The 14,022-nt window shown below is 30.4% G+C and overlaps 2 protein-coding genes and 1 long non-coding RNA gene across 3 annotated transcripts; 2 read left to right on the top strand and 1 right to left on the bottom strand.

Moving 5' to 3' along the window:
• The first annotated feature begins 2,151 nt into the window (after nt 1-2,151).
• Nucleotides 2,152-3,681, top strand: LOC127241206 (protein CURLY FLAG LEAF 1-like). The gene is made up of 3 exons (XM_051260136.1): nt 2,152-2,223; nt 2,536-2,823; nt 3,045-3,681. Exons 1-3 carry the CDS (start codon nt 2,152-2,154, stop codon nt 3,450-3,452), a joined length of 768 nt encoding a protein of 255 aa, XP_051116093.1. The 3' UTR covers nt 3,453-3,681.
• An 834-nt stretch (nt 3,682-4,515) lies between these two features.
• On the top strand, nt 4,516-6,438 carry LOC127241472 (uncharacterized). Its single transcript, XR_007836536.1, has 3 exons — nt 4,516-4,654; nt 5,383-5,587; nt 5,698-6,438. It is a non-coding gene; the product is annotated as an uncharacterized LOC127241472 (long non-coding RNA).
• A 4,187-nt stretch (nt 6,439-10,625) lies between these two features.
• Nucleotides 10,626-13,655, bottom strand: LOC127241205 (self-incompatibility protein S1-like). The gene is made up of 2 exons (XM_051260135.1): nt 13,523-13,655; nt 10,626-11,011 (listed from the first exon to the last, which is right to left on the bottom strand). The coding sequence occupies exons 1-2, from the start codon at nt 13,653-13,655 to the stop codon at nt 10,626-10,628; spliced, it is 519 nt and encodes a 172-aa protein (XP_051116092.1).
• Between the last annotated feature and the right edge of the window lie 367 nt (nt 13,656-14,022).

The raw sequence follows: 14,022 nt of genomic DNA, 5'->3' as shown, positions 1-14,022 counted from the left end.
AATGAGACGGTGATTTTAAATTTTTTAGAGAAACTTCAAATTCAGGTTTAAAGAGTTAGACCTATGTATATATTTTTCTACTAAATAGATTGATTTTTATTTTTTTTTGATACGATTTTGAAAAATAAGTTAATAATTGTAACATGAAACATATCATATTTAAGAATCCAGACAAAGAAAATATACCACAAATTTGATTTGATAGGAAAACACAACACTTATAAGACACGTCTTCTATTATTCCTTGAGTTGAGAAGAGTCAGCAACGAGTATTGATTCTCTTATCAGTAGTCTAGGCTAAGTGTTAAGCTTTTAATGACTCCTTATCGATCATCGGTCGAGTATGAAAAAATACTCATAGGAGGTCACTTACACAAGTGCGAAATGGAACCCATTTCAAGTGAAGCACTTGTTAGACAAATATGTTCCCCATTGCCTGAATGAAAATAAACGTGAGAATATGCGAGAAGTGACGTGTTATTGTTTCGATAATGTTGGATCCATGTAAGCCGTGACAAAATAGTTCAAGAGAAAGTTCATTAACCTACCTATATACCCAATGGTATTGAAAATGGAAAAGTTTAGAGCCAGAAGCTACATTGCTCTATGCAAAAACATTTCTTTGTTTTAGAAATCAAATATTGAACAAATCTTTAGTTTATTTTTAAAATTGAATTTCAATAAAGAGAAATATACAAAATGATTGGCAAAATATAATTATTCATATCATATTATTTAATAATATGCCGAATTGAACCAATAAATCCCTAACTAAAAATAGGTATTTACATTTATTATTTCATGCCTCACATTGCACAAGATTTCTCTTTAGTAGCTGAATTCTACGCTATTGTATAATCTATCTCGTTACTAAAATTGACGCTTAGGTATTTTTCATGCAACGTGTCATGATTATAAATCTACGACTTAATATCGATATTTATTATTTCATGACTTATATTAATTGCATATAAATTATAATTAATCATTAATAATCGAATCATGTCCTACCATATAAATTGTATTGCTAACAAAATTGACTTAAGGTTAAAATTATCTTCAGCCGACTAAAAAAATAAAATAATTCTTCAAATTTAGAATAAAATAAGGTTAACCGACTCTACTTCTCTCCATTTTTGGAAGAATCTACCGTTATGAATAAACCGTTGTTCCACCGTTATGAATAAATCGTCAGCAGAATAACGGTTTATTTCTAACGGTAGATTCCCCAAAAAATGTGGCACGCTGGAGGTTGCGTATCCGGCAAATAGTCCAATCTTGATTTTATTAGTTGTAGGACCATTCGTATGCAAGATTCAATTGTTCCCTTAATTCATGAATCATATTACGTCAAATCACTCATAAGTAGTCGAAGCATTTTTTGCTAATAAAATCAACCTAAGTTTAAGTACTCAATGTTTGTCACGTAGCGAAAATAAACTCACAACTTAAATTGATATTTACACTTATTACTTATGACTTGTTAATATTACGTAGAGAATTTCATTAATAATCAAATATATGCTTTTACATGAATTTTTAATCTATAAAATCGACATTTCAATATGTAAGATTTGCATGCAATGTTTTACTACGACGAATCCATATCTTAAAATTGATATTTACACTTATTACTTACGACTTATTAATATTGTGTAGAGAATTTCATTAATAATCGAATCTATGTTTTTACATGAATTTTTCGTCAATAAAATCGACATTCCAGTCTGTAAGATTTGCATGCAGTATTTTACGACGATGAATCTATATCTTAAAATCGATATTTACACTTATTATTTATATCGAATTAATATTACATAGAAAATTTTATTAATAATCGAATCTATACTTTAATATAAATTTTACCGTCAATAAAAACGACATTAAAGTACGTAAGATTTGCATGCAATGTTTTACGACGATGAATCCATATCTTAAAATCGATATTTATATTTATTAATTTTCGCCTAAATATTGAATTTTTTTAATTTGCCATGAATTCTAGAATATCCTCAACAAATTTTATATGAAAAACAATAAATATAGCACCAAAAATTATGAAACCATTTTCTAATATCAAATTGTGGAAAAAAATAATAATCAAAAAGCAAAACCCCTGAACACACTAAAAGCTCCGGGATCTGAACTCCCATGGCAAAGCGCTCGGCTGCAAGGCGGGTGGTGCTCGTACTCCCGGGACCTCAGAAAGCCAGGCCTGAAACGGTGTTGTCCATTTTGGTGTCCTACCTCTACCTGGTTTTGATTCTTTTCAACACTATTCTCAGATACATTCCTAATTATACTAATTTATTAAATATTAAAATATTATATATATATATATATGTGAGATTATAGTGTAAAATATTTGTCCCATAAATCCACAGTTTCCAACCCATTTGGTTTTATTCTGCACTTTCTCTTAAAATTTATTTTTATTTATTTATTTATTTTTCAGAATTTCCCCTTCTCCCTCGTTTGGGTGATTTTTTTTTGAACATTGATTTACCCTATAAGGGTTGGTTGATTTTTGGGCAGGAGGCGCTGGGGAAGATGGCGGCACCAAACATGGCGTTAATCGCTGCCTCCTTGGAGAGATCCTTCCAGAATTTTTCGTTGAACAGCGGCGGTGGAGGGAGTAGCAGTAGCAGCAGCGGTGGCGGAGGCGGTGACGGTGGTGGAGGCGGTGGCGGTGGTGGAGGTGGAGGTGGAGGCGGAGTGGAGGATTCGCCGGTGAGTTTGTCGCCGGAGGTTGCGGCGATTACGTTGGAACTGAATTCTGACAGAGCGTTGCCGTTTCATTGGGAGCAATGCCTCGATTTGAAGGTAATAGGCGTGGGAATGGAGAGAGAGAGGAAGGAGATGTTGGTTTATATAGGTTTTGTATGGTTTTTTTGGGAATTTGGTTTCGTTTTGTTCATTTAATGCTGCTGCTGCTTCCGAAATCCTAACAGATCTCTTCAGTTAATTCGATTTTGAGGTCGCGTTCATCGCTCATTTATTGCGTTTTTCCTTTTCTGGCATTGATTCGGTGATTGCGGTCGCAGACGGGGGAGATATACTACATAAACTGGAGGACGGGGATGAAGGCTACGGAGGATCCCCGGACGGCGGCGTACTACTCGGAGGAGGAGTACGACAGCAGCGCCTACGGCAGCGACGACGGCGCCGACGACGAATCGTCGTCGGAATCGTCTCCGTCTTCGTCGCGCGAGCAATGGAGCGGTAACAATAACGATCCCCAACTTTTACATCATAACGCAGAAACCAATGAAATTGCTAGCAGAAACAGCAACAGCGATGATGCTTCGAAGAACGTGCTGGTTGTGGCGGGATGCAAGAGCTGTTTGATGTACTACATGGTGCCCAAACAGCTCAGCATTTGCCCCAAATGCTGCGGTCATCTCCTGCACTTTGATGCTGGCTCCTCCTCCTCCTCATCGTCTTCTTCATGAATCCTTTAATTTTTTTTTTTTTTTTTTCTTTACCTGCTAAAAGAAATTGAATAATTATTCTGGGAATTAATTTGAACTTGTCGAAACTTTAATTCTTTAGCAAGCATAACGGACCACATCTCTGTTCTTGCTAGTGTTTTTTTTTAGCTTTGGGTTGTTTGATGCTTACTGTTTGTGGCCCTAGGAGTATCAATATATCATGATTCTTGTTGCTGTGATTCTTGATCAATGTTTCTGTAATTTTATGCTTGTATATCCTTCATCTTTGGTTTCTTGAGCCTTGGATCATATTAACTGCATGTATTATGATTCAATCAGAAGTTTCCATGGTTGATTTGTTCTGGGAATTGTCTGTTTGATAGAGAAGCTTGGGTCAACCCTAAGGGCCTTTTTTTTTTTTTTTTTTTATTTAGAATCTGGTGCAATAACGCAGATTTGATGGGTAAATTATTAGAATTTCTGAATGAAAGTTTGGCCCTTAAGTAAGAATTCTTGGAAGTTTTCCAAAGGGCTTCTCATTGTCTGTTACATAGCTGGAAATGATATGACTGACTTGCAGGTTTGATTATGGTTTAATTTTGTATTGAATCCTAATCATGGGATGGATTAAATTGTCACTATTAGTAATTTTTATGATACATGATTAGAAGTAAGATGTAATTCTATATTTGTGTTAGGGTTGTGGGTAGAGGACAAGATTATATATATCTGTATTCATATATCATTCTTAGGTTTTGTTTTAAGCTATGAGCAAGAAAATGTGATAGTTAAGTAGGACAAACACTACATGATTGATCATATTAGATAGTTATAAGTTAATTTAATGATTTGCAAATAGTCCAACCCATAGGAAAAGCTATAGTCCAGATTCTAGTTAAAAAGCTAAGACTGTATAGATAGAGAGAGAGAGAAGAAGAAGAAGAATAATGGTCCACAGAAGGTGGTGGGGGTGGGGGTGGGGGTAGGGGTGGGGCTGATAATTGAGAAAGAAATATGAGAAGAAGATAGCTGGACTGTGATGAAGAAAACAAAGGGAGCTTTTGCATGACATTGCAATGGCAGAAAGAAAAAAGGAATCTTTGTGCAGAGAAAAGGCCCTCTGATCATATGGACAGACAGAGCTGATGAGCTACCATTACACCACACCACACCTAGCTCCAAACAGGGACACATGACATGGACCTTTCTCTATCTAACCCAAGGTACACACCCCACTCCTCTCTCTCTCTCTCTCTCTCTCTCTAACTAGACCCGGCCCCCTATATATATATATGTATCTCATCCATTTCTTTTAATTTTTTGTGAGAAAAATCTTGATCTGGGGTTTCTTCTTTGTATATTAATCTTGTCTGTGCATTTTTTACTTGGAGACATGTATGGATACTGTACATACTTAGGTTATGGTCAGATGGGGTGTCCCCACTCCACCCCACCCCACCCCACTCCCCTACCTATAGATAGATTCCTTCTTGTTTCTTACAGTTACATACAGTGCTTTGTTTGGGGTGACCCTTCAATGGGGTTTGAGGGACAGGGAATTCATGCATGCATTTAATTCCTCTTGGTGGGGAATATATACATATATATATATATGTATGTGTATGTATATATATTGTGTATATTTGTTTCTCTCTCTTTCTTTATGGGAATTGATTGCTTACAAGATGTACAGAGAGATTCTCCCTGATCTGTCTTGTTGCTTTATCCATTCCTCTTGTTTTCATCTCCCACTTTGCATCTTTTTAACTACACCCAATTACCTACCTATCTGCCTTCACCCCTTTCTATACATACACACATCTGTATCTATATATTGTATATATCGTTTGTTGGTTCCTTTGGTCGTTTAGTTTAGTGAATTTTTGTACATACATAATGTGTATATATGTATATATATTGTTGCATGATCTAATAAACATTCATTTCTCAGTGAATTGCGACGGCGGCGGGGACGGGGACGGCGACAGTGGTATTACGGGATGATCGAACGCTGTCGGCGACGTGATAATAAGCCTTGTCGAAATTCACGAACCCCATGAACCAGAACTCGTGCGCATCCACGGTTACAACGCGGATGTACTTCTCCGGCCGGGTACTCTCCCGTCTCGACGTCACGGTCGCGATGCTTCCGAAAGGTATCGACACCTGCATACATGCACGCACGATTAATTAATTTCGTCGTGGTTCGTTGTCGAGTATCGAACCCGGTCGTTTAATAAACCGCGTTACCTTGTAATAACTCCAGGCTGTCTCCGTCAGGAACGGCACGGGACGGTCGCTGCAGAAAGCGACGCGGGCGGTCGACACGTACAGAGTTCCGGGAACGGGGCCGGCAACGGTCGAAATGTAGCAGGCGAAGGTCTTCTTCAATTTCTCGCGGGTCGGATCCGACGTCGGGAAATTCTGCCGGAATAGCGACTCGAACCCGCCTTCCGTCATCGCCTTCGTCGCGAGATTGACCTTCCCCCACGCCGCGGAGGACACCGACGTCCCCGACGTCACTGCACATCGAAAAAATCGAGTCTTTAGCATTACGAACCGACAGTACATTGACTAATAAAAAACGGCGTTACGAGCTCACGGTTGTGCCATATGTTGCGGCCGAGTCCTTCGGCCCTCCGACTCCACGAGTCGAGAAAATCGACAACGTAATCGCAGGGGTTTCCGGTAGGCTTTTGGAGAGGGGTGTAGATGAGATACGGCTGGTGTCTCTGATGAGGCGCCGCCGCCGCCACTCTGCCGCCGTCGATTGAGGTCGCCATGGCCAACCTTTGCGAGGATCATATTTAAGAAAATGTGAAATGATATATATATGTAGATATATGTGTGTATGTATATATGTATGTATAGGTTGGTGTGAAGGGAATGGGATGCTTAATGGATGGAATTGGACATGGAAGAATTGAAAAATATCGACCACATTCGAATTGATGTTGTAAGGAATCGTTATCTCGTGAATAATTCCATTGTTGTCCCTTTTTATTTATTTATTTTATTTTACTTTTTATGACCCGCCATCTTATTGTTTTCGGTAAATTCCTGATCAAAAATTTGAATTTATAATTTTACGGTCACAAATTTATTTTTATATTACCGGTCATACTATCCCAATATAATGTGTATTTTTAAAATATATTGTATAAATTATTGTTATATATATATATTATATTATATTTGTATTATGTTAATATATATTTTAAAAATATTACAAAATAACTTTGGTTTGGATATTTTAAAACCGTTTTATTTTAATATAATATAACAAATAATATGTTAAAAAGTATATTATATTTTGTTGATAATATGTTATGTTCTCTCAATTTTTCATTTAGGAAAAGCTTTAATATTTTTAGTATCTAATATAACATTATCGTCAAAATAATTTGAATTTAACTTAATAAGATAGAGTAGTTTACTATTGTCAAAATTAGCTAAATAATTTAATTATTTCAATAAGTATATTTTTAATAATATATTTACAATATAAATAATATTTTATAAAGAATAAAATTTTATATAATATAAATAAATAAATAATACTCCCTCCGTCCCTTAATAATCTATCTATTTTTCCATTTTGGTCCGTCACATAACAAAGTATCCGTTTCCCTTTTTTATAATTGTATTATCTATCTAACATTACAAATACCCTTCTAATTTACAATATATTACACAAATGCCATTACATTTATATCATACAATACTAACAGGGTTAATTTAGTCTTTTTTTACCTTTATTTTTACTTTATCCAAATATAATATTAATATTCATAAAATCCCGTCCATAAACAAAATGAATAGATAGATTGGGGACGGAGGGAGTATAAATATATATTTATGATTAACATAAATATTTTTCAAATAAATGAAAAGTTTTAAATGAATATAAAAATATTTGTTCATTGAAAAGAGATAACAAAAAGAATGAATTTGTTTATATGTGTTTTTGGATGAATATATTTTTTTAATTAGGTATAAAAAATTATATTGATAATATAAATAAAACAATATATTGATTTGAATTGTTGACGTTTTTTTTATAAGTAAAGTACATATATTGTGTTAATATGTGTATATTATACTCCCGCAATTCCATATTTATTTATCCGTTTATTTTTTCTACGGAGTTTTAGAAATATTAATATTATATTGGAATGTAGTAGAAATAAATGTAAAAAGACTAAACTAACTTTATTAGTATTGTATGATATAAATGTGATAATATTTGTGTAATATATTATTAATTGAAAGAGTATTTGTAATGTTAGGTAGATAATACCGTTACTAAAAAAAAATGATATTTTGTTATGAGACGAACCAAAATAAAAAAATAAATAGATGGTTAAAGAACAGAGAAAGTATTTTTTATTACATATTTATGAAAAATCATTAAAAATACTAAATAAACAAACTCAATAGATTTTAAGTGAATTCTATATAATAAGATATTTTTAAAAAAGAAATTAGGAACATATTGTCAATTGAGGCTCAGATGCTATGTCATATATATATATATATATAAATATAAATATTTATTGATCTGATCTCTTAAATATTATTATTATTATAAAAATAATAGTTAAGAGATATTGTCAATTGGGCTAAAATGCTCTGTTATTATAAAAATTTATTATTATTATTATTATTATTATTATTATTATTATTATTATTTTTTATTTTTTTTTATTTTTTCTTTTTTATAAAGAATCACATTCTATTATTATTCTAGAATTATCATATTACTATTTTAATTGGATAAGAGGCAACACAAATAAGAACTTTTATGCCAAAAGGAAACCAACATCATAGAGATTCAAAACAATCAAGAAAATAAAATCAGTCAATATTATTTTGTTGAATTTACTCAACGTCGAAAACCATATAATTACACTTCCCACTGGTATTTCTTCACTAAGTTCTGCGGAGGATATTTATCGGAAAAGTAAATTCCATCACTTTGTGCGGCCCAATAACATTGTTTATTTAGGCAAATCGGGACTTTCCATCGTGCACTGAAAACCTCGAATCCTTTGCTCTTAGCGCCCCAAGTTAAGCGACAAAAGAACAATGTGCTATACGTTTGGCAAAACGAAAAATGAAAATCTTGGTTTACTGTGAGATTATGATAGCCGAGATCATTATCTCCCGATGCGCAATGAACTAACATTACTGAGTTTGGTGGCAAATTGTTGACGACGTGAACTTGGTATTTTTCAGTAAATATGCACTTTGCAGCCGTTGTTACATCAAACAAAGAATGTAAGAAGATTACAAGAAATAATATGAAGTAGTTCGGAAAATAACTTGCCATTTTTTTTGGGTGTTTCGAAAAATTAATTATTTCTGATTTTGAGTTTGTTTCGATTCCATGGGCATATATATATATATATATATATATATGTAAGAATAAAAAATAAGATTATATGAGTATGTTATTATTGTAAGAAACTTTAGGCAATTTATTATTGTAAGAAACTTTAGGCAATCTAAAGTAGGGCTTACATTGCAAATATCAACAATATATAATAGAAATAGTTTTGAATATAATAATAATAATAATAATAATAATCTTATTGTGAAAGAATGAAATAATTGCTTTGGAGTATGGAATAATATTTTATCATTATGCAATTCAAATTATTGTAATAAATTATATATATTAACACAATAATATATATATTTTATTTATTCAAAAAATTAATATAAAATATTATTTTTTATATTATCAATACATTTTTTTAATTAACATAGAAAATAAATTTATTTAAAAATACTAAACAAACAAATTTTTTATTTTTTTTATTTTATAATAAAATTTAGATAGTAAGGCCAATACAGTGCAAATTGAAGAATTTTTCGTCCTTTATTTTATATTAATAAATTTATTATTTATATTATTAAAATAATTTAAATTTATTTTTTTATCTTATAAATGAATTATAAAATAAATAATACTTCTTCCCTTGTATTTTTTTTTTTGCATAAAGTTTAAAAATAAAATATTTTAATTATAGTAAATTGTTAGGCCATTTCCAACTCATCTTCTCCATTTATCAAGTTTTAATTCCAAATATGCAGTTGCTACAGTAATTTAACTCTAATCATAACTTCATTTTTCACTATTATTATTCAAATATTCAATTTTTCTATTATTTTAAACAACTTTTTATTTTTATAATTTAAAATTAAATTTTTAAAAATTTTTAAAAACAAAAATTAAATTTAAAATTTTAAAAATTGAAAAAAATTAAAAAAAAAAAAGTAAAACAACAGTGCAACACCAATTTTTTTGGCGTTGGATGAAGACAACCCACGCCAAAAAAACCAATCCAGAGCCATTAAAATGGCACTGGGTTGGAGATGCACTTAGTGTAGAGATAATTTTATCCTTATCTTTTTGGTGTAAAAATAACAATGAGATAGACAAAATAGAAATATTTGTAAATAAAATTAAATATTTTTAAAATAGTTACTTTTAAATTTAATTGGACAACCAAAAATAAAAAATATATATTTTGTAAATTGACAGATGAAATATTAATTACAAAAATAAATATTGCTCACTCTTCAAGATAGAGAAGACACATTAAAAATGTTTGGTTTTTTTTTTTTTTTTTTTTTCAAATTATATTTTCTTTTTAAATAAAAGATAGAGAAGACACAATAAATTAAGAAGCGTGATAAATTCACAGTAATTATAACTCAGTATCAATAAAATAAATATGAATACACCAAAATAATAAATGATATGAGAGTTTCTTGATCAAACTCTTGATTGACTTTTGAGTTTTATAGTATGTCGATATTCGACAAAAGACAATATAAGTGAGTTGCAAGTAAAGAAAGATCCTTTGGTTCTATCAATTAAATGAATTACACAATAAAATTTATAGTTATACATGTTATTTCTAATTTTTTTTTCCAATTTCTTCACCGTGCGTGCAATCACTTTATAACAAATATAGTATTTTTTTCATATCCGATTATTTTCGAATTATCATATTATTATTTCAATGGGACACGAGGAGACACAAATAAGAACTTGTATGCGAAAAAAGAAATCAACCCCATATAAATTCAAAGCAGTAAAAGAAATTAAATCATTTGACATTATTTTGTTTATTCAACGTCTAAGATTATAAAATTACAATCCTCCCGCGTACACATATAGTTTCACCACGAGTATTTTTTCACTAAGTTATACGGAGGATATGTTCCGGAGAAATAAATTCCATCGCTTTTGGCGGCCCAATAGCATTGTTGAGAGGTGCAAATTTGGTCTTTCCATTGGGTATTGTAAACTTCGAATCCTTTACTCTTAGCGCCCCAAGTCAACCGACAGAAGAACAATGTTCTATCTGCTTGGCAAAACGAGAAGCGAAAATCTTGATTCACAGTGAGATTATGGTATCCGAGATCATTATCTCCCGATGCGCAATGCACCAACATCACCGAATTTGGTGGCAAATTGTTGACGACGTGAACTTGGTATTTTCCAGAAAATGTGCACGATCGGTCACCAATAGCCGTTGTTACATCGAATGCAATGTGTAAGAAGACTACAAAAAATAGCATGAAGCAGTTTAAGAAATAATTTGCCATATTTTTTTGGGGCCGGGAGAGTTTGAAAAATAAGTTATTTTTAATCTTGAACTTGTTTCAATTTCATGGACATATATATATATATATATATGTAAGAAAAAAAAATAAGATTACATCAGTATATGATTATTGTAAGAAGCTTTACATAATCTAAAGTAGAGTTGGATTGCAAATATATATCAACAATCATTTGGTATTGTATAAATAAAGAATCACTATTTTTCTTTTACAAATTATCATACTCCCTCCGTCCCAAATATCATGTCCATATTGCCATTTTTGTCCGTCCCACATACCATGTCACTTTTCTTTTTTGGAAAATGATTACACACTTTAATCTCATTTTAAATTTTTAATTTTTTTTAATTTTAATTAAACTAATTAGTTATCTTAATCTTAATTTATAATTATTCATATTATAAGATAATTATTTTCACTAATACATTCTTAATTATTTACTAATTACACCCCTCCTAAAATACCGTATCTACGGTATAGCAGACACGGTATCTGGGACGAAGGGAGTATTAAAATACTATTTAAACAAAAATTCAAATCAATATTTTATTTCAAATCAATTTCAAACAAAATAATAGAACTATTTTGAATATAATAATTATAACAATAACAACGATCTTATTGTGAAAGTATGAAATAATTGCTTTAGATTATGAAATAATATTATGATATTTAAATTATTCTAATTAGAGAATTTTGGTGTTTATATTTGATTTTTTTGGATTTTTCACATATTATGTTTTTTACCTGAAACAATTTTATATAAATATTATAAAAAATTTAAAATTTTATACGTATATTAACACAATAATATATATATTTTATTCACTAAAAAAATTAACAATTTAATATAAAATATTATTTTTTATATTATTAACACAATTTCTCATGCCTATCATAAAAGATAAATTCTCATTTATGTTTGTGAATTTTTCTTCCTTTATTTCAAATTAATTTTTAAAATTTATATTATTAAAATAATATTAAATTTAATTTCTATCTTATTTATAAATTATATAAATAAATAAAGAAAAAATTAATAATATTAATTAAAAACAATAAATGTTATCTCACTCTTCCATATAGAAAAGAGACAACATATGCGCAATATTTTTAAATGGATTGATTTTTTATGTCTGGTACCATGAATTATGTAAAAAGTATAAGATATATTATTTTAATTTGGATATTTGATTTTTTTTACCTTTTATAATGAATATTTGAAGACATTTTTTACTTTTATAAAAAGTATTTTGTATTGTTTATTATTATTTTTGGGGATTCCTAATGAAAAATAGTGTAGGGAGAACAAAGTGATTATATATATATATATATTTTTTAAAATAGTTATTCTTAGGGTGTGTTTGTTTGGGGGATTTGGATTTTGAGTTGAGATTTGAATAGTAAAAATTTTGAATTTGAATAATTGTATGATGTGATATAAATAGGCGTTGATGTGATGTTTTGAATGTAAAATTGATTTTTAGTATAATAAAAAAAATGAAAAATACGTGTTTGATTTGATATTTTTTTTTGGGGGGAAAAATGGAATAAATAGTGAAAATCTAATCCAATTCCCCAAACAAACACATCCTTAATATAAAAATTTATATGAACTATATTTTATTACGCGGCATAACCAAATAAGATTTGTGAGGATTCTTCAATGGTGAAGGAATACAATGTGTTGGATAATTGTTCAAATAAAGTCCTTACGAGCATCAGAAAAGTGTCAATTTCTCGAGTAAATGTGCATTACTGTTATGACCCACATTTGAAAAAATACAACACTTAAACATAATAAACTCACAATAATTACGTCTCAATGTCAACAAAATAAATGCGAATGCACAAAAGCAATAAATGACACAAGAGTTTGTTGACCCAATTCTTGATTGACCTTCAAGTTTTGTTGTAACCGATATTCGATGAAAGACCATACAAGTGAGTTGCAAGAGAAGGATGATCCTTCGTTTCTATCAATTATAATCAATTATACAATAAATTTTATAGTTATCTATGTTCTTTTTAATTTCTTTTTTCTTCCAATTTTTTTACAATGCAATATCTTTATAAAGATATATTAATTTTTCTTATAAAACATTTCACATCCAATTATTTTTATAGAATTATCATGTTATTATTTCAATTAGACATGAGGCCACACAAATCATAACTTGTATACAAAAAAGAAATCAACCTCAAATAAGTTCAATACAGTAAAAGAAATAAAATTATTTGACATTATTTTGTTTATTCAACGTCGAAGATCATAAAATTACAATCGTCCTGCGTACACATATAGTTTCACCACGGGTATTTTTTCACTAAGTTATGCGGAGGATATGTTCCAGAGAAGTAAATTCCATCGCTTTTGGCGGCCCAATAGCATTGTTGAGAGGTGCAAATTTGGTCTTTCCATTGCGTATTGTAAACTTCGAATCCTTTACTCTTAGCGCCCCAAGTTAAACGACAGAAGAACAATGTTCTATCCGCTTGGCAAAACGAGAAATGAAAATCTTGGTTCACAGTGAGATTATGATATCCGAGGTCATTATCTCCCGATGCGCAATGCACCAACATCACCGAGTTTTGTGGCAAATTGTTGACGACGTGCACTTGGTATTTTCCAGAAAATGTGCACGAGGCATCGCCGATGGCAGTTGTTACATCGGATGAAGTATGTAAGAAAATTACAAAAAATAACATAAAGCAGTTCAAGAAATAATTTGCCATATATATTTTTTTTTGGAAGGGAAGAGTTCGAAAAATAAATTATTTCTAATCTTGAACTTGTTTTAATTTCATGGGCATATATATATATATATGTGTAAGAAAAAAAATAAGATTACATGAGTATATGATTATTGTAAGAAACTTTACATAATCTAAAGTAGGGTTGGATTGCAAATATATATCGACAATCATTTGATACAGTTTTAAATAAAAA

Source organism: Andrographis paniculata, unplaced genomic scaffold (genome assembly GCF_009805555.1).
Source record: "Andrographis paniculata isolate CXL003 unplaced genomic scaffold, ASM980555v1 Contig82END, whole genome shotgun sequence".
NCBI lineage: Eukaryota > Viridiplantae > Streptophyta > Magnoliopsida > Lamiales > Acanthaceae > Andrographis > Andrographis paniculata.
Note: the sequence above shows the minus strand (reverse complement) of the source record. Positions and strands in the feature narration are given on the sequence as shown.